The sequence below is a fragment of the Patagioenas fasciata genome, chromosome 22 (assembly GCF_037038585.1).
Source record: "Patagioenas fasciata isolate bPatFas1 chromosome 22, bPatFas1.hap1, whole genome shotgun sequence".
Taxonomy (NCBI): Eukaryota; Metazoa; Chordata; class Aves; order Columbiformes; family Columbidae; genus Patagioenas; species Patagioenas fasciata.
In genome coordinates, this window is record NC_092541.1 from 101,544 (window position 1) to 122,217 (window position 20,674).

The following is a 20,674-nucleotide window of genomic DNA, read 5'->3' on the forward strand; positions in this document are numbered from 1 at the left end:
GGGCATGTGGGGCTGGTTTCTGTCCTGCGTCTGTCTGTCTGTCCTGGCATCACCTGTGAATCTGCCACAGGCTGCAAGTCCATTTCTTTGGGCCAGGTTTTTGGGTGAGGTGTGGGGTGTGAGCTTTCCACAAATATTTCTGTTCATCATCAGCTCACATCCTGCAGCTCGACAGGAGATTCAATAGGCTCCCAGGTGTGGAACAGATTTTATACACACATATATATATATATATACATACACACATGATTTTTATTCTGCTTTCCATAGCAGCTCCGAACCCCGAGGCTGCAGCTGCTGCTGGCTCAGCAGGGAGGTGGCTGCAGACGTTGCTGCCCTTCAGCCCCGGACGAGCGGCTGCCGGGAAGGCTGGGGCTCGTGGCTGTGTAGGAGTTTCTCTTGCTACAGGTACAGTAATCTTGGATTAAAACTTTTAATGTTCATTTTCATCCACTGTATTGGCCTAATCCAGTAATTTTTTGAGAGCCAAGTTTGACTGTAAAAGTGACATTGAATTTAACCCTTTCCTAGACCCAGTTGCCTCATACTTCTCTTTTCCCTTGTTTCTTTTAACCCTGGACTTTTATGGCTCGGTGTACAAATGCAGTCCCACAGTGAAATTCTCTGTAGCCGAGTTCCTGCCCTCCTTTGCACATGGCAGCAGGAGACAAGTGATTCTTTCTGTGACTCAGTTGCAGTGTCTTGTGTTGGCTCAAGTACGGGTGATTTTAGGCTTTCGAGTGGTGAAACGGAGCTTTGTTAATGGTAGGTTGAGCTTTAGGTGTCTCCAGAGAAAGGCAAAGCATTCATGAAATCTGACTTGTAAGCTGCAATGCTTCATTCTGTGTCTGAATCGCAGCAGTGCAGCCAACACCAGGAGTTATTTGTATCTCAGGATTTCCAGCTTAGGAATATTTTTGGCATGTTGGTCTTTACAAACACGTGGTCTTTATAAACACCTACAGCTTCTTACTGGTACATTGTGCTTCGTTCTGTTCTTCATCAGTAACTTTGCTGCTACATCATCTCCGTATTTTCTGTTCCTCGGTGACAGTCAGTGACTCCATTTGAGTCAGGCCTGGGTCAGGAGTAGGCGCCGGTTCATTTTTTTAAATGGAACAGAAGAGCAGGGTTTCTAAGGCAGGTTTAAAATCACATTAACATGGAGAATTACTTCCTCTGCTGCTTTCACCCCTCTGCTTTTCAAATCAGTATTTGTGGCGCACCTGGTTTCTCGGTCAGTTTGGATCCTGGGAGATGTTCCTTGCTGTGAAACCCTACAGTGGTGGAAACAAGGACAGGAGGGGACCTGGGACCTGGTCCCTTGCCCAAGGGGCAGTACTGGATCCACACAGCCTCTGTGTCTGCGCCTGCAGCTGGGCAGGGTCATGGAGCAAAGCCACAGACCAGGAACAGCCTTTGGAGGTGGAAATGGGGCAGGTGAGGAAAGGGTGAAGGAGGCTGAGGAGCAACAGAGGTGCAAGATGGATGAGAAACGGCGGAGCAGGTGTGGCAGGATGACATGTCCGAGACAGGGGCTGGCTGACCACCCTCTCCAGAGCCAACTCTCATGTTCACCTGGGACTGGGCCTGTTTGAGGCTTTTTGGGGTTCCTCAGCATTTCAGCAGATGTGATGCTCAGCAGCACCGTGCCCCGTGCCTCTGCAGCCTCACAGCACAAGCAAACATGGACACTGATGGCTTCAGTATCTGCTGGTGTCCAGGCCTCTAATCTGTGGCTCTGGCTGCATTCCTGGTCCATCCATCAGGGGGTTTGGGGTCCAGCCCCCCACCTTCATGTGATGCTCTGACCCATTCTCATCTGGCACCTGCTGTCCTGGTCCAGACTATTTCATTTAGCCTCAAAGGATGGGACGGATTTCAAATATCCTGATGGTACCTATAAGGGAAGCATCAGAAATGTTTCCCAGGTCAGGAAAAAACACACACTTTCAAAGGTAAATTCCATCAAAAACACCCCAGAAAACCATGTCCAGAAAAGAGTCACAAGATCCTTTCTGACAATCTCTACATTCAGACATTTTATTGGTAAAAAGTCTCCTCCTGTTTCAAAATGCAGGAGTTCATGTTCTCATAGGTACAGAACACCAGAAATGCTTTGTTGTTGGGACATTCGGAAAGGGAGCTTAAGAAGACAAGAGGATTACTTTGCTACTTTCTGCCTCTTGGTTTCTCGTGTGTCTTAACAGATTTAGAAAAGGCACTTTCTGGCAGGAATTTCTCAGCCCCGTTGTGCCGGGTGAGTGGCACATCTACCGCACCTGCTTTTAAGCACTTCTTTCAAGGCAACCCGCTGCGTCGCTGGCAGTTGCCTGCAGAACGCAGTCGTATTCTGGATTTTCCTGGATAACCAGGAAAAACAGTCTGACTGCAAACACCATACGGACACCACCTTCCCCAGCGAAGGAGAGGCAGAGGATGGTGTCTGTACATGAGATTGTTAATGCTGCTGCTCTGTGTAGGGCATCCATGAGCTTTTATTTAAATATAGAGGAGTTTGGCTGCTACATTGAGTAGGGCCAGAAGTTCCCCCTGCATCCTCCTGTACCAGATAAGTGGTGGTGAAAAATTCGTGTTGGTCCTTAAAATCGGAGATACTTGCTGAAGTGGAAAAGACAGCTTGTATCTAATAGTGTGCACGTGGTAATCCTCTGACAGAGAAGGGAGTCTCCTGCCTCTGCAAGGCAGATCAGTTACCAATGTTCAGCTAATCCTGCATAAGGTCTCGGGGTATAGTGATGTCCCTCCCTCCCTCAGCATCATCTGTGGTTGGACCTACCTGGACTTCAGGAAGGTGCTGGGGCAAGAAACCACTGCTAACACCCATCACAGATTGGTTTGCCCAAGGAGCCAGAAATGGGACTTTCTCACTTTGATCCAACCAGCAGAACTCAGCTTTGCTCAGACACTGGAGATATTTTATGATGGTGCAAAACATCCTGGGAATTCCTGGGCAGAGTAGGGTACTGAGGACCAGGATGTCGTCCCCAATATTGGTGCTGCTGTTGGTGTGTCTGGAGCATCTCAAACATCCTCTCTGCTGTCACAAAGGGAAACAGGGACTCTTGTCACACAGGATCATCAGCGAAAAGTGACAGAGCTTGTCTCATCCTTGGCCTGTGGGACAAGGAGTCATGCCTCTTATTTGAATTAAAACCAGCCCATCACTGGGATAAAAGCTAAAAGAAAAAAAAAAGGCAGCAGTGGAAGCAACTGAATGAAGACCACCGCTGTTGTATCGCCCGCAAAAGCGAGCGGAGGAGAAGACAGTGGAAGGGTTTTCCTTATCTGGGAGAAGCTGACACTGAAGATCACCCTGAGTTCAGCAGCAAGGAGCTGCTGCTGGTCCCGCCAGCTGGCGGAGCGTGGGGGACACAACGCAGCTCAGGGCCAGCCTGGGCATGGCCACAGGTGGTGGAACACAGGCCAGCAATGCCAGACCCCCTGCAGCCCCGGTGTCACCTGTGGGACAGGCACCTGGTGTCACTCGTGGATTGAGAGCCTGTGTCACCTATGGAACACAAGCCTGATATCGTTCATGGGACACAGGCCCAGTGTCACCTGTGGGACAGGGGCCTGGGGTCACCTGTGTGGCTGGCATGCCTCCACACCCGTGGATGTGGGCCTGTGTCACCCGTGGATCAGGAATGGCCTGTGGCCCGCGGGACGCCTCGCGTCCTCCGTGGGCACGATCCAGTGTCACCTGCGGGGCAGACGTGTCCCGTCACCCGCCGGACGCCCCTCCGCACCCCCGAGCCACCCCCCCGGCGAGGCCGCCGCCGACCCCCGGCCGTCGGTCCCGCGGCCCGGGCGGGCCCGTGGCTGCCCCGGGAGACGGCCCAACGCCCGGGTCCTCCCGACCGGGCCCCTGCCTCCGGGGGGGCGGCCCCGGGGGGTGGCGAGCGCCGTGGGGTGGGGAGCGCCGGGCGGGGGGGTCCCAGGGACGCGGAGCAGGGGCATGCGGGGGGTCCCGGGCAGGGGGCGAGCCGCGGCACCGCATCAATCACCGCCCGCCCCGCCCCGCCCGCGCTGACTGACGTGTCGGCGGCCAATAGAGCGAGCCCATGCCCCACGTTCAGCCAATGGAGACGGGGGAGGGCGGAAGGTGCCCACTTCAAGGCTGGTTGAGCGGCGCAGGTAGGTGTGGGGTGCGGTGCTGTCCGTGCGGGGCGGCCCGGGAGGTCCGCAGCGGGGGGGGGGTCTGTCCGGGGCGCTTCGCCCGCGGCGCTTCGCCCGCGGGTCGCGCCAGGCCGGGTCGCGCGCTGCCTCTCCCCGCCGTGGTCCCGCAACTTGACTGTGGGGGCCGGGCCGCGGCGGGGCTGGGGGGGGGGGAGCGGCGCCTCCCGCGGTCGCCCGGGCAAGTTGGCGGCCGGGGCTCGCCGCAGGGGGGGCGGCCCGACCGCAGGGCCCGGGGCGCCAGGGAGAGCTCCGCCCCGCCGCGCTGCCCGGGGGGGCCGGGCCGGCTCCGTGCGGAGTGGGGACCCCCCCACCCCTCCCGCCCCTGGCCTCCATTTTAGCCTGGGGAAGCGAGGCCGGGCCTGGAGGGGCTTCTAGAAGGATCCGGGGGTGGGAGCCCCCCGCGCCCCCGGCCTGCGGGCGCCGCCGGGCCCTGTCCCCGTCGGCCGGCCCGGGGCGGGATGGAGGTAAGGGGGGGGTCTGGAAGAGCCGGGCTTGTGTGGGCTCTGCCCCCTCTCTGCTGACAGCCCTTTTTTTTTTATCCCCAGGCCCCAGATTTTTTCACCTCAAATAAATCAATAAGAAACTTCTGGACCTCGCAGGCGTCGGCAGAGGCTGGAAGGATCCAGAGGCCGTCCCCCCCGTGCTGACTGCCTGGACCGCAGGTGGCAAGGATGGGCCTGGCCAAGATGCCCGGCGAGGTACGGTGTCCCGCTCTTCCCCTTCCCCACTGGTGAGGCCAAGCTCTGGGTCTCGGCGCCGCTGCGCTGGCCAGGTCGGGCACACGGAGCTGCGTTTGCGGGCAGTGTTTTAGTTCTGACGGTGTGGGATGAATCTGGAGCCATGCATGTAGTTTCTTGATTAATGTGTAACTTTAAAATGGAGGTTTGGGAATACAGCTGAAAATGTGGATTCTCATCCCGTGTGTGTACAGGGTGTTTCCAAAACCATTTCCTTGCCCGTATGTAGGGAATGATGTGTAGCCTCCCCTTGAGAGCGTGTGTTAGGTATTTCCTGGTATTACTTGTCCTTGTGTGCAACAGTATCGAGGCATCAAGGTGTGACGCCCAGAAAAGGAACGATCTACTTTTGGTTGTTTGGTTTTTTTTTACCTTATTGCTTGTGTTCTTAAACCACATCAATCAGATCCTTTTTACTTGTTCATGTAATCTGGCTTATATATGTATTTATAAGATTTAGAGAGTTTTGCGTGTGCCTGCCAGGATGGTTGTAGCTTTGTCCTGTGAAAACTTAAAGTGTAAACCTGGGTTTTCATGCTCACATTTCCGTGCCTTGGCTTCCTTCCCCGTGTGTAAAGTGGCCTTAGTGATTCTGGGTCTGGAGTGGAAGGCAGCAAGGGATTGCTAATACTTATTTTGAAAAGTCATCTCATCTTGCTAATGTTATTACAGGTTTAGAATTGTGTCCTAAACACTTGGGTACAGCAATCAAGTTCTGTGAAGGTACATAAAACCTAAAGGGAAGTGCTAAAGAAAAGGATATTTCCCTCTTTTTGTAAATCTACAAGACAAAGCAGCCTGACTTTATGTCAATTATGTAGGCTGAATTTGGACAAATTCCCTTGTAATGGGAACACTGAAAATCTTTACTGAGCCCTTTCACACTGACCTTGGAAAAATCTGCTCCGGTATCTGATCTCCAGCTGGCTAACACAACTGTAAAGGCTGTTATTCTGCATATACATAGTAACAATAAGTTGTTGTGTAGGTTTTAAAAAGGAATTAACGCTCCCTGTTACAGATGTTGGAGGTTATCACTAAATTTCTTGGAAGTCTGTGTTCTAACAACTCCTGCTGGAAGTGGCAGGAAGTCAGCAGGTAATTTATCTGGAAACTGGTCCTTGTTTTCAGAGTGCCAGAGGCTGATGTATTGGCTAAATGGGGGTTTAGTATATGGCTGTGTGGAGCTTGACACCCCTATGGATACTGGCGTGGCCCTTGGGTCTTGTCTGCTGGTGCAAATGCCAACTAATGAGGGTCTACAGCAGTCCGTGGTGGTATTGCTCTAACAAAATGTTCTGATGTAAAATGTAAGCTCGTTAGCCTGTGCTTCAGTCTGGAAAACCTGGAGGAGTAAAAGAGTAAAATGTAAGTGTTCAAGCCATTGTGAAATGGAGAGAGTGTCACTGCCTGGCTGCTGGAGAGAGCGCTGTTGCTTTGCACTTGCCAGGAGGCTGAAGGCACCTGTGCTCTGGAATGGAGAGGGTCAGGGATGGGTACGGGGGAGGGTAACGCTGTGTCCTTTCTGCTTCCCACGGGCTGTCAGGAGCTGTGCTGTGGCAGCGGGTCACACCTGAGTCTGCTGAGGAGGATGTGTCGGACTGTCACATCCACTCAGCATTTACATGTAGAGGTGTTTACTTCTTGTGGCAAGATCTAGTTGGACCGTGGTTTTTTGAATGTATGAGTGTGTCATCTCTTCCCGTGCCAATTGCTTTAAGCCTCTGATTAATATGTATTTGAGTGCTTTTGTATCCTGTATGCTGACTTCGACTCAAACTCTAGTGCCTAGTATTATTGTGACAGCTTGCAATGCTTTTTCATCATAGAAGAGAGCAACTCTGTTATTGCCCTTAAGTTTTATAAAGCTCTTTACCTGCAAATTCTCAGAGGGGACGGAGGGTTTCTGAGAGCGGAGGAGCAGGAAGGTTGGCCTAGTCCTTCTCATCTAATGGGTGCAATAAGAAAACTGGCAGACTCTGCTGCTCTGGAGCCCTCTGTGCTGTGGTGCGGCCACAGAAATGGGGGACTCGCCGCCTTTTTACTCTCGCCGCCGCTTCCCTGCAGTTCTCCTGCACTAGGCTTGTCATAGTAAGTGTTTTTGATAAGGATAGCATGTAGGGACTTGGCTTTTTCCGCCTATGATGTTTGATGCCTGCCCGTGCTGCTGAGGGTTTGAAGGCAGGTGAATTTGGCCAGGACTGAGGAATTCGTGTGAAGCCCTGAAAGTTGGGGCTCAGAGACTTGCAGATTGTGTTATCTCTGGAACAGAAGCTCTCAGAGCAGAGCTCTGATCTCAAGGTGCTAGGTGCATGACCAGAGCATGACCAGAGTAAATAATCTCTTATCCTGGTTATTGGCTATGTTGTGATCTGGTTAAACTGCTGCTTTAGTTTGGGATTAAACTGAACAATAAGCAGCTACCAATAGAGCAGTATTTTTTTTTTCCTGGAGTTGGGAAATCCAAACAGCAATAGAATTGTTCTGAGTGCCACACAGCAGAAACAGAAACTGATTCTACTGACAGTGAATCTGAGAAAAGCTATGTGAAAAAGAGGCCTCTAATGTTAGTTAACAGACAGTGGCTCTTAAAACCGGTGTTCATCTTGCTTGTGGCAGAGGCTTTTGCATCCCAGTGTCAGCAGCGACGGGAGTCGTGGGAGGTCTCAGGTTTGCTGCTGACTCATGAGAGGGAGTGTGGGGTGCAGGATTTGGTGCAAGTTGAATCTATGAAGATGTTCTGTGAGCCTTAGCCATGACTCGTGAGTAAAGTACATCAAGACTTCACAGCTGGAAGGCGGAGGAGAGGTTGAGCTGCGCAGCAGGTATGAATCTGGTCTCCCTCCCAGCCCCGTGCTGCCGGTAGCGTAACTGTGCTTGTTACCAGTTGCTGGGTTCCTAATTCCTGTAACTTTTCTTTATGTGAAAACTGGTTGATTTACTTTGTTTGTCAGACAGTGGAACTGAATGTCACTGGTAGCAGTGGAAGCACAAGTGTGAAATGTCTATGCTCTAACTATATAAAACCCATGAAGTGTTTTTCAGACTTGAGATTTGAAAGGGTTTTCCCCTAAAACTCAGTGAGCGTATGTCTCATGGTTTTATAAGACATGGGCTTTTACATAGTGTAGGATCACGTTTCCCCTTCTTCTCCTTCCCCTTTTTTCTTTTTTTGCCTCCTCTTTTCCCATGATATAACTACCTATAACCTGAAATGAAAGCAGTGCAACTTTTAAATGTGTGCCATCACCTAACTTATTCTGCTATTCATGGGTGTTTTATTTTACCACTTCTATCATTAAATGTCTGGGAACATATAGTGTGCTCTGCACAAAGCATACTGATTTCCCTAAAGAAGCATTGCCTTAATTCCTGCCATCGTGGTGGATCTTAAGCAAATACCCAAGAAAACTGATAGCGTCTGAGGCTTATTCTTGTACCTCTTGTGCAGTTTCATATGTGTGTTTTGGATGGATCTAAGCCAACGTGATAATACTGTTGGCAATTGATGGGGACCTACATGATGCAGGGTTATAACTAAATGTACATTTGGGTGCTTTACCCTCTGCAAGTTGATAAAACCTGGCTACTGGCCCCCAGCTAGACTAACAGCTTAAAAACTGAGGGTGCTTTACTGTGAGTACTTAGCTTGCTGTTCTTCTTTGGAAAATACTTCACTGTATTCCTCACACTGGTACAAACAGAAGTTCCCACGAGGACTTCGGGAGGTTGGGCCTTTCTGCACAATGTGGAGGGGAAAAAAAAGCCATAGGTATTTGCGATGCTGTGCGGTCTTGTGTCCTGGCTTCCTGAAGAGCTGCCCAAGTGTGGTGGGGAGGGATGGATCGGGGAAAGCATGAAGCTGCTGTAGGATTTCATGATGCGACCATCTTTCAGAAGCGGTGTGTCTGTTACCCTTAGGAATATAATATATTCTCCCTGTGACCTGGTTCTGTGCTGGATGTGGGGTTGCTGATAACACTGTCCTGATGTCCTTTTTGGCACTGTTTCATCGTTGACTTAAAGCCCTGTTCCAGGTCCTGAGACCTTTTTTCTCTTTCCAAGGTACTGCATGAAATTGCTGCAGCTGGATACCTGGTGTTCATAGGTGGCCTTCAAGGTGGCCCTTGAAAAGAATAATGCAGTGTGTTGCCCATGGATTTCCTGATCCCAAAACCAGCTGTAATCACAATTCCGTGGCAAGATTTGTTAAGTGCTATGTTGTATTTTAAAGACCAAATAGTATTAAATGCTTTTTCAGGGAGGGGAGCATTGTTCGTCTGCTTTTGCGGTGGTAGGATTTGAAGCAAGAGGAGGAAGAAAAACTTGCCTGCATGTGCTGCATAATCCAGATCAGGATTGCTCATACTGGCTATGGAAATTGTATCATAAGTTTCACCTCATTCTGCAGTCGAGACAGTACAACTGTTATTTTTTGCTCTAAAGCCAGGTCCCTAGGGCAAAGACTACTCTCTCATGGTGTATCACAGCATGCACTGCTGTAGCTTTTTCCCTTTGCAGACAAATAATGGTATAAAGTGCTTTTTTATTGGCATAACTGCATTCCCACTGTAGAGGCAGCACAGCTATAGCGAGGGGAAAGTAACCAGCTGTCTGCAATAGATATCAAATCAAAATTGACACGCAGGCTCGCCTGAGCAGGAGAGTGCTTTTGCCTGGCAGTGATACTGAGCGGTTTTGTCTCAACTGGGACGTCATGCTGAACGTGCACCCCTTGGCTCCAGCGCACAGGGATCGATCGGCCTTACCCTCACGCAAGTGGCAAAACTGAAGGTCGAAGAGGTGAAATAGCTGCTGCAGTCGCACTTTTTTTCTTTCCGCCTCTGCTGCCTCTCAGCATGTTGTGTGCATGTAGCGAGATAGAATTTGTCACAGGGCTGTGAGAGCGTCCTTATGGTGGTTTGAGAAACCCTGTTTGCTGGGGTGCAGGTCGCGCTCCTGAGGCTGCCAGCCCAGGATCTCCTTGCGGCGGTTGCTGCAGAGTGGTTGGCGCTGGTGGCAGCGGGAGCGCGGGAGCCGTCGGGACCGATGCGCCAGGGGGCCGTGCGGCCAGGGCTGCGTTTTGCAGTAACGCTTCTCGGAGCTATGCTGGCTTTGGGTGTTTTGGGGTACTCTGGATTTAGGGACTTAAATGGGACTCTTGAGCAGAATTTTTGGGGGGTAAAACTGGAGAGTCTGACAGAGGAAATGTGAAATGAGCCAGTAAAAAGCTCCTGGGACTGCAGATGGAGATGGAAGAGGGAGATGTATTGTTTTGTGGGGCAGCCACTTAAAACGGTGGAAGCTTTTCTGCAGGGATATCGAAAAGTATTGGTTTTGAGCAGGGCAGCAGCAGCGGGGCAGCGGCAGCAGCAGGGCGGCAGCGGCAGCAGCAGCGGGACAAGGTTCCGCGGCTCGGCCGGGCCCGCGGCGGCACGTGGCGGGAAGCGTGTGCGGGGACTACACCTCCCGGCGTGCCCCGCGCGGTGCCGCGGAGCCCCGCCCTTCAGCGGGGCCGAATGCGCCTGCGCGCTGCGGGGCGGGCGCCCCCTGGCGGCCGGCGGTAGGGAAGCAGCCGCCCACAGCGGCGTACGCGGCGGCCGGACAAAAGGCGACGAGTCCGCCCCGCCCCTGTGCTCCCCCCCCGGCGGCGGACGCCCCTCCCGCACTGCAGCTCCTCCGCGCGGCGGGAGCTCGGCGGGGCCCCCTGGCTGCGGGCGGGCGGCGGACGCGGTGCGCGCGGCAGCCAGGTGGGGCGCTGCGGCGTCCCCCTCCTCCTTCCCCCCCCCCGCCGGTGCATTCTCCGGCTGACGGGAGGGGGAGGGCAGAGAAGGAGCCCGGCCGCCATTTTCCGAGCCGCGCCGCCGCCGCGCTCGCCCGGAGCGGGGGGGAGCGGGGGGAAGAAGAAAAGCGCCGCAGCGTCCGCTCCGCCGCTCGCCGGGCCCGCCCCGCCGCCGCCCAGCGCTCCGAGCCGGGGGTGGGGGGGCCGCTTCCCCCCCCCCCCGCCCGCCCCAGCCCGGACTGCGGTCGCCGCTCTGCGCCCGCCGAGGGAGACGGGCGAGCCCATCCCCCCTGCCGCCGGGGCGGGCCCGAGCGGGCGGGGGGGGGCGCCGGGGCTGCGGCCGGGGCTGGCGGCGCCCGCCCCGGTTGCGGCGCCGCGGCTGCTCCTCGGCCGGGGCTTGTTTGCAAACTGCGCCCATTTTGTGGGGGGCCGAGCCCGCCCGGACCGCGCTCGCCGCTCGTCACGTGGTAGGTGCTGCTCGCCCCGCGCCGCTACGCGCCCCGCGCCTCCCCAGCCGCCCCTTTGTTAGCGCCGCCGCGCCCCGCCGGGCCCCGCTGCGGGGCGGCCGCCGCGCCCCAACTTCTCCGCCCGGCGGGAGGTGGCTCCCCCGCACCCTTTCCCCCCCCTCCCTCGGTGCTGGGGAAAGTGCGGGGGTCGTGGTGGGGGAACCGGGGACGGGCTGACCCTGCGGCCCATTTTCCCCCCACCGCCGCCCCCGGTGCTGCGGCTGACTCGGGCGGGGTGGGGGGAATGGCGCCACTTTAAATTGAAATCTCCGCCCTGCTGGTGCCCGGGTGGGCGGCGGGGTCCCGCCGGGCCGGGCCGGGGCCCGTCACGTGGGCGGCGGTGCCGCGGCGGCGGAGCCTGGGCCCGCTCCCCCGGGAGGGCCCGCGGGGCGGGGGGGGTGTCGCCCCTCCCGAGCCTGTAGGGGGGACACGCGAAGTTTTAAAAGTAAACAGAAAAAACCAAAAATTGCATAACCTTAACGCGTGTACGGGAGCAGCTCCTCTGTCCCGGATCTGCCCGGGAAACGTGACCGTAGGGGGCTCCGGTAGTCCCGGCGGCTCCCGGCGCTGTCACCGGTGTCTGCGTGTGGGAACCCAGGATGTGTCACGGGGCGCTTTCCGCCTTCTCTGGGGGTATATAAAATAACGTATTTTTTTCATGTGGGTTTGAGCTGCTAAACCATTTTCCTGTATTTATTTTCTTTTTTGTTTTGTTCTCCGAACCGGCCCTGCCGATCCGGAATTATTTTTCTCAAAACAAGCTGGAAGAGCACAGCTATCCTGAAATGCTTTCCGTGATCCGTACGTGTGTTTATTTCCATCACGGGATTAGCATCTTCCAGAAATTTGCCTCCTTTTGGCTATAAATCGGGGTCATGTAAAAGGAAGAATACAGCGGCCAAAGTTTTTGAAAATTAGCTTTGTTTTCTACAAAAAAAGACCCACCCAGACCATTTTTACAAACCGAGGTGTCATCTCTCTGCTTGTTAAATTTGTGTGCAGGTACTAGAGATTATATTGCCTGTTACGTAAAATGCACTTGAATGACAAACTGTAGTTTTCTATGTAACCAGTCAGGATATGTGAGGAGCTGCAGGTTTTTTATTTGTTTTGACTGACCATTACATTTTGAACTGGCTTGGGCCATGTCTGTGTTCACAGTTACATCATGTCATGTGTTGTGTACAGTGTGATCTGTGCCTCTAAAAATAAGGTGAGGTAAAAGCCCATTTCTCCGAGGTAGGAAAGTAGGAGAGCGCTTCAGCCGTGGTCCTGCTGACAACGGGGATATGGAGCGCCTGAGGGGAGCGGTTGGGATGTTACGTGTGTGTGACTAAACCTCTGCCGTAGTTAGGAATCCAAGGATCTGTTTTTATAGAAACGTTTTCTCTTTGAAACCCTATTTGTCCTTTTTATAGCCTTTGTTTTCATGGAGGAGCCTCTGATGCTCTTCCCCTGCTTTAGTGTAGTCTTCTTGAAATTTTATTCTGGAACAGGAGTGGTGCAGGTAGCAATGTTGTTCACTCTGATTATTTCTTTAATTGAGAAGCCAGCAGCCTTTTAAGTCACCGAAGGAGAAGAAGCAGCGGAGTGGACGCAGGGGCTGTAAAGGTGAAGCTGGGAAGGCCCTGAGCTGCCCGTGGGACCAGGATCCCGCGGCAACTTGGTTTTCCCTCCCGAGGTGTCTGTTGTTGGCCTGGCACACGCGCACACGGGATGGGCGCGCACATGGGATGGGCGCACACGCACAGGAGGTGGGCACACACACCCGAGATGGGCCCGTGCGCGGTGGGGCGGGTGGTTTTTGGCGCAGGAGGGCTTTTTTTATTTTTGGGCAGCACAGCTGTGTGAGGCTCAGTGGATTGATAGGCTGCAGGAATGGTTAGTGGTGGAACTTGCTTATGATACTGTTACAGCTGATTTGTAATGATTTAGCAATGAGGATAACTTGCATTCCCTCAGAGGTGATAAAGCAGGAGATGACCAGGCAGATGTGACTCTGTGTTTCTTTTATGCTCATTTCCCTCCCCTTCTTTTTTGCCTTATTTTTTTTTAATGCTGTATTTGAGTCTGATTTGCTCTCAAGAGATCATACGGTAACTGGAGAGCTGATGAAATTCTGACATCGCGCAAGTCCAGGGTGAAAACTGAGTAGTTCTTTGACCAAAGTCACTTCCTTTGGCCCTGTTTGTAACTGTGTTTTGCCATTATCTAATGAACACTCTGAACAAAGACTCTGGAGTTTTAGCACTCCACCCTTCTTCTGCTCAGGCAGCAAGTGGTGTGTGTCCTTAGGAACCTGAAAGACTTTTCCAGGGAGGATAAGACTTAATGTATAGCAATGTAAAGATAAGGCCTGGGGACTTGTTAGGTCCTACGGAGGCAGTGAAAGGGTAAAGCTTGGGGAGAGGTGGAGAAAGGGCGAGCAGCTTGTGTTCTGGTTTGTGGGCCTCCCCCCACTCCCCTTCCATCGAATTTTCCTTTTCTGGAAAATTAGGTTTTTCTGTAACTGTTTTTGTGAGAGTAGGTCAGGATTATCTCTGCCCACGCTCATTTAACAGCACCCAATTTTGCATTTTGTTAGTTTGGTCTTTTACTGGACTATGTAGGAAACAGGTGGACCAACTTCTGGCTAAATGGGAATGCAATTCAGCAGAAGTGTCTCAGGTGGCTCACATACTGATTAGAGCAAATAATAGGTAAGTTCTGCACGTATGCCTCTGTTCAAAGTATTTATCATTTCATTAAAAAGAGCCTCAGCATTGGGTGGTCAGAATGGCAGGTGATCTGAGAAACACCATTTCCGTTGTGCATTTTATAAATACCGTGTCCCTGCTCATAACTTCCAGGAATACAATGTCTATCTGGAATGAAAAGCAGCAAGGCTTTCAGCAGGAATCTTTCCCAGCTTTGTAAATCGCCATTCAGCTGGGTCTTCAAGGTCTCAGTTTTCTGTAACAGAACATTTAAATTGGGATAAAGGCTTTCTGTTTCTTCTCAGATGAGCAAGAAGTTGTCATACTCAAATCAGCAAGAGTCCTGGTGATGCCGAACCTGAGTAAACATAATTCCATTAAATGTTGCACATGTCCTCTTCGGCCTGAGTTCAGACCTGTGTTTTTGGAAGAGGACAGCTTGGATAAGTTGCTGTTCATGTTTCAAATAAAGTTAGAAAATAAGTGTGCACCGCCCCCCGTGAACCACTGTTAGCAGACGGCTGCCAAAGTATAATTCGGTTTGGAGAATGAGACAAACTGCGAAATGGGATCTGCTAATAGCTGTGAAGACTTAATTCTGGAGGACAAAGTTTTCACGGCGCAGTACCTGAATTTAATGATGAAACTCTGCTGTTTACCTAATAAAATCAGGAAAAAGGGTTTAAAAAATCACATCTGAAGAGAGGAAATGGTAGTAGCTCTCAGCCTGAACAGGCCGCATCCTCATCTGTTCGTTCCTGCAAACTTAGGTTTTGCAGATTTGGCAAAAAGACAAGCGTTGAAGTTTAATAATATATACTTCCGTATCAGGAGCTGCTGCAGGCCTCAGAGGCACTAGCAGAAGGCGGATCTTAAAGCTGAAGAAGAGAAGTCTTTATCAAACATTAGGAGTCCGGTCTCTGAAATGTTCATAACCTCCTGTTGAGGTCTGCAGTGACAGAGGTTACCACGGGAAGAGTGACCGTGAAGTTGCCTTACACTAAATGAGAAAAGCAAACTGAGTTCAGGCTGTAGTTACGGCCCATAAAAAGGAACCTGTGATGTGTGGTTGAACATCACCTGTTAAACGAGTGTCTCTGTTCAGGAGTTTGTGCTCCCCTGTGTTCAGCTGGGTCGTGCAGTCGTGTGGCTGAGGTCTGCAGTTGGCTGGGCAGATGTGTCCTGGAGAGCTGTGTTGGGAGCTCCATTCAAAACAAGGTATTAAACTCGACTGGAGACCAGTGTGTCAGATTGGGCAGGGATCTAGCGGTTGGAGGCACTGGATTCTGCTCCTTTCTGTTCTGCTATTTCCTCTTGAGGACATAGCCAGTTAACGCAAGGCACTCTAGAAAGACTTCTTGTAGGGATAGTCTGTGCCTTGTTTTAAAATATGAAGTGCTCAAGTGGTACAGTTTTGGGGGCAGGGAGGTTTAAAAGTTTTAGTAACAATTGTATGCTTTTGAACAAAGGTCTGGATGAGGTCCGACCACACCTAGTGAATGAAAATGTGTCTTTACAGTTAAAAGGCAATTCTGTGTTTTGTTTGACTTGCTCCCTGAGTCCTGAGTTCAGGTTTTCATATTTCCTGGGCACCTTGCCCAGATTATGCGAAAGAAAAACAGAATCTTTCTGATACTCGGCGGGGGGAGCCCTGGATGTCACAAGGACACTTTTTTTCCTCTGTCTGTCCGGCTGCCTCTTGCTGCAAATGCCCCGTTACTGGTTTTTAAACCACTTTATTTGTTTTTTACTGCAAAGGACAACTTTGTTCTCAAGAGTAGCTTAGCAGCAGTGGGTGTTTTTATCTACAGCCACTTCATTTTCCAGGTGAAGACATTCTTGCTTAAAATTATTCAACTTTCCAGCATTTTGATTGTGGGGATGACAGTTACCTTGCTTTGTGGCTTTTGTTTTTCCTTCTGACATCGTATTGATAAAACCTTCTCTGCCATCACATTACACGACTGATTTGATTTGTTTGTATCCAATGAGAGTTCCCAGGCGTAAGAGAGGATCCTTGTCAGGAGGAGGCCTCGCGTCGCTGTCTGGAGAGCCGGCCGGAAGTGTTCCCGCTCCCGCGGACCTGCGGTGGAAACCAGAGCGGTTTATTTAGATCGTGAGGGCTCCTGGTGCGAAAGAGAGACCGTAAAAGCAGAGCTCGGTAATGTCGTTCTTACTGGCTCTAGTGCATAAGTACCGTTTGCTGGCATGTTCTTAAAATCCTTATTTTTCCCAGAGAGATTAGGTGCGAGTCTGTAGTGTTAGTATATGTGTAAGGTACTTGTGTATATATTGTAAAAATCTGTTGTTCTTCTATGTGTTCTTAACATATTAAAAAAAAGCTTGTTTATGTAGGTCAGTATAAGTATACGGTCTGCCAAACTGCACGTGATTGCTGGCTTATCAATAAGTTTATCGTCCTGTACTTGCCTGTCATGTTTCCTTAATTAAAGCTTTGAGAGTTAGTTCTCATGTAAATCTCTCTCTGAATTGACAGACATCCACCTTAAAACCATAAAATGTTGAAAGGTGATAACAAAAGGCATCTAGAGCAGTAGCTTAGTAGGAGGATTTTCTTTTTCAAGTGAGTTTCCTAACACTTACTGGAGGAAAAGGCAGTGTGAAAGTTTTGCTTCTGTTTCCTGCTTCTGTTTCCTACTTCTGCTAATTTAACTAAAGTTGATGACCTACAAATTTATTCTAAAATACTCTTCAGCCTAGGTAAACTCATAAACGGCTGCGGTGCAGAGATGTTCGTGAAGAATCATTGCATTGAGGACCAAGCGCAGGTTTTTCTGCTTTTTTTGCAATATGTGTATTTTCTAAGCTGCTCTCAGTATCTTGCAGTGCTGTGGTGAAGAGCACTGATCCAGAGCCTTCCTTTGGAAGACAGACCAATGTATTTCTGCAGAACTGAGAGCTCCTGTTGAGAACAGTCATTCCTAGTGTAGTGTCTCTGTTGTGAGGCTCCTGGTAGGAGGCTGGAGTGGGCAGGTCCTTTATTCTGAGGGTTCCTCCCTCCTCTCCCAAGGGCGTTTTAGCTACAAGTAGAAACTTCCTTGCACGTTCCTTCTCCCCCTCCCACCCCCCGGTAATCATTACTTACGAAAGGTCTATATGGACCCAAACTGTGACTAAAAGCCATTTTCAGTCAGCATGCAGTAATTGTTAGGAATGCAGTTATCCTTTTTTCAGTAAGGACAAGGTGTAGTTGGTTACAAAATACACTTAAGTTCTGCCATCGGGGAACTTCCGAAGTCTGAACCTGTCTCTGGTGTCCGTGTACTTCTGTTACAATAGCTTAAAACCCATTTTTATTAGTTCCTCTGTGTGCGTCCTTTCTCCCCTGCCTTTTCCTCTGTGTCACCTGACTGTGTTTGGTGAGAGAGTTAATTAGCAAGACTGCGTTTGGTGAGCGTGCCAGTTGGCCACTGTACCCGCTCATTGGAAACCAAACCAAGCAAATGACACTGAGCTTGTCCTGTGGGCCTTCCCTCCGTGGGGTATGGGTTTGTTTCTCTAACTCATCTCTGCCTTTTCACAAAAATTCAGGGTTTAGTGCTTCATGTCTTTCAGCCCTGCTGTCTGTCTGTGTTCCCTTGTTGTGGGGAAGCGACTGGTGCAGCTGAACCAGGCTGGAAGCAAAACTGACTGCTCGGTTGTGCTCATTCAATGTATTTAAACTTTAGATAATTCTCACTTTTCATGTAAAGTGTCATATTCATTTGGACATTGGAATGCATTGATGAACAGCTATGACAGGCTGATGTAAATTTACATGAAATTAGAGGATTGGCATATCAAGCAAGAGATCAGGGCAAATTTTTATTATTAAATTTACATTGAAATAGCTTTAGCAGCAAAAGGAAAATAAGGTAACTTGTAGTACGGCCTGAACTGTGGGCTGTGTGAGTGCAGTTTTAAAAAAGGGCATTAAAAAACACTGGTACTTCTAGTGGTAAAGAAGGCGGGTAAATAACCAGAAACTTGGAGGGGGGTGGGAAATGGTTACAGTGTCCGTGAGTGAAACGTCTTTGGTTATTTCTCTTAAGCTGTTTGATCTGGTTGAGTTAAGCCATGGCTTGCTTTTGCAGCCTGAGCGTGGAACTGCTCTGTCACGGTGCGCATGTGGGTTAATCTTTATCCACGTTCTTAAAAGAGAAATGGGAATAGCAATACTGGAAATCACCTGGCTTATTTGGAAACGTGCTGCTGGGAAAGCTGGTTTCATGTGCACCGGGAAGCTACTTTCTTAACATCCAAGGCTTTCTGGGAAGCAGCGGGGTTGCCAGTGGGTGTGGGGTGGTGGGATTTCTTCAGCCGCTGGAGAGTTGGAGCATATGGAGATTTGCTCTCCTCAAGCTCTGTCTCTGTTATGTGTTACAGTTCTAATTCGTCATTTTTAGCGCATCTGAGCTGGCAATAGAAGCAGCAAAAACTGTTTTATAAATGTAGCTCAAGGATTTTCAAGATGAAGTTAGTGAGCTGCTGGCATTGAGGAACAGGTGTAAGCGGGGCCTGGAAGGATGCTGCCGTGCTCAGTGAAGGGGCTGGAAGGCGGGAGTGCGAGGTACCGGCAGGCACTAGCTCTGGGAGACCCTGAGGCCCGGCTTGTGTGTTGCTGCTTTTGTTTTAGCTGCCTGTTGCCCGGATGGCTCCTCTGAGCACAGGGCTGGTGGTCACAAAGAGAGGAGGGTGCTGTGCTGCACGTGGACCTTGCGTGGCCTTACCAAGAGTGTCAAGTTGATAGGTCTCGCTGCCGTTGTCCGTGTTGTGTGTTCTGTCTTCTGTAAGCGCGACGCCTGACTTTCTGCTTTCCTTTCCTGTCTGCAGGCTGCGCTCGGGGGCGGCAGCGGGAGGCGGTGGAGCTGGCCCCGGCACCGGGAGAGGCTGCGCTGCCCGTCTCGCTGTGCTGAATGGCTGCGATGGCGCCCGCTCTCACTGACGCAGCAGCTGAAGCTCACCACATCCGATTCAAGCTGGCTCCCCCGTCCTCTACCTTGTCGCCTGGCAGCGCCGAGAGCAACGGAAACGCCAACAACATCCTCCTGGCTGCCAACGGCACCAAAAGGAAAGCCCTTGCTTCAGAGGATCCTGGTTTAGATTTCCGAAGCAACCCTACGAAGGAAGAGCTGGGCAAGCTGCAGCCGCTAGTGGCCTCTTATCTCTGCTCAGATGTAACATCTGTTTCTTCAAAAGAGCCTCTGAAGCTGCAAGGAGTCTTCAACAAGCAGACAGTCCTTAAATCTCACTCTCTCTTATCTCAGTCCTTCTTGAAAACAAGTGATCTGCTGGGGAGGCAACCAGTGTTGGAGTTGACTTTGGAGAATCTAAAAACAATGAGTACTAATAGCCAGCCATCTCTCCCGCAAGCGCCTGTAAATGGCTTGGCCAAGAAATTGGCCAAAAGTAACGGTTCAGACCGTGAAAACTCTAGTTCTCTGAATGGTGGGAAATGTGCTCCTCCTTCTGTTGCCCACCAGGGTGTTGACTATAATGCAGGAGGTTCTGAATTGGGGGACTTGAAGACTGGGTTGACCAATTGCACTCTTCCGCATAGAAACCTCGATGCAGAGCACACAACTCCATTTAGCAATAGTAGCACTGCAAACAAATCTTCCCTTAATTCTGTGGAGCAACAGAGAGTGCTTGAGGGTGGCAGTGGAGAGACTAGGTTGCCCAGTGTTGCTGGTCACTCCAACTTTGGGAGCAGTAACTTGGAAGAGCAGAAGCCTTCTCTGTTGGTTGGTCACCACAGTGCGCTCGACTCCGAGATGAGGACGAGGGCGTTGCTGCGGCGGCAGGCAGACATTGAGAACCGTGCCCGCAGGCTGCAGAAGCGCTTGCAGGTGGTGCAGGCAAAGCAGGTGGAGAGACACATCCAGCAGCAGTTGGGTGGCTTCTTGGAGAAAACTCTAAGCAAGCTTCCAACTTTGGACCCCCTGAGTCATCGAAGCCAGCTGATGTTGACCAGAAAAGCTGAAGCAGCCTTGAGGAAAGCCACGAGTGAGACAGCTACTTCAGAAGGCCTAAGCAGCTTCTTGAAGAGCGATTCAATATCGGAAGAACTGGAGAGGTTCACGGCCAGTGGTGTGGCCAACTTGAGATCCAGTGAACAAGCGTTTGACTCGGATGTCACCGACAGCAGCTCAGGAGGAGAGTCAGATGTTGAAGAGGAGGAGCTGACCAAAGCAGACCCTGAACAACCCCACGTACCACTGTAAGTACCAGTCATGCTTTGCTTTCCTCTGGTAGGGGGAAAGCAAGGTGAGAGGTGGCAGATGAGAAAGTCTGATTTTTGTAGGAACACTTCTTTTTTTAATGGGCTTAGATCAAAGAAATTATTGTTAAAACTAGTGTGGTGTGGTTTGCAGCACACTTCCTAGTTTGAGCAGCACATGCAACATTGGAGATAAAATTCTTTGTGCATACAGTAGTTGTGTTCTTGTGGAAATGCTGGCTGGCTGGAGTGGTGCGAGCATGCCGCAGATACAGACCTGAAATACTTTGAGCAGTTCTCTCCGTGATGTATTGGGCCTGTCCCCTGAAATGAAATGTTTGTCTTTGTACAGTGGGAATCTTTATTGTAAAACAGTTATGTAAAGTAAGGCCAGCCTGAATCTTTGTAGCTGACAGCATAGTTGCAACAGGGGAATTTCTGTTGTTATTGTTGTTAAACAAACTGCCTGGAAAAAGCCCTCTGAAAGGATTTGATCGAAGTGCCAGTGGAAGTGTGAAGTGAGTATGTTCTCT

General features: G+C 51.0%; 1 protein-coding gene across 5 annotated transcripts in view; it reads left to right on the forward strand.

Moving 5' to 3' along the window:
- Window positions 1–4,143: 4,143 nt before the first annotated feature.
- Window positions 4,144–20,674, forward strand: part of KANSL1 (KAT8 regulatory NSL complex subunit 1) — a 70,104-nt gene continuing 53,573 nt past the window's right edge. The window contains exons 1-3 of one of the 5 annotated variants that reach the window (XM_071798212.1): window positions 4,144–4,158; window positions 4,746–4,898; window positions 18,755–20,141. In XM_071798212.1, coding sequence (XP_071654313.1) covers window positions 18,838–20,141 — 1,304 coding nt within the window. In that variant the 5' untranslated portion in view covers window positions 4,144–4,158; window positions 4,746–4,898; window positions 18,755–18,837. Of the gene's footprint in view, window positions 4,159–4,528; window positions 4,665–4,745; window positions 4,899–11,034; window positions 11,187–11,630; window positions 16,083–18,754; window positions 20,142–20,674 lie in introns of those variants that run through there. The other 4 variants (XM_065856038.2, XM_071798211.1, XM_065856037.2 and 1 more) reach the window with 4 other exon arrangements.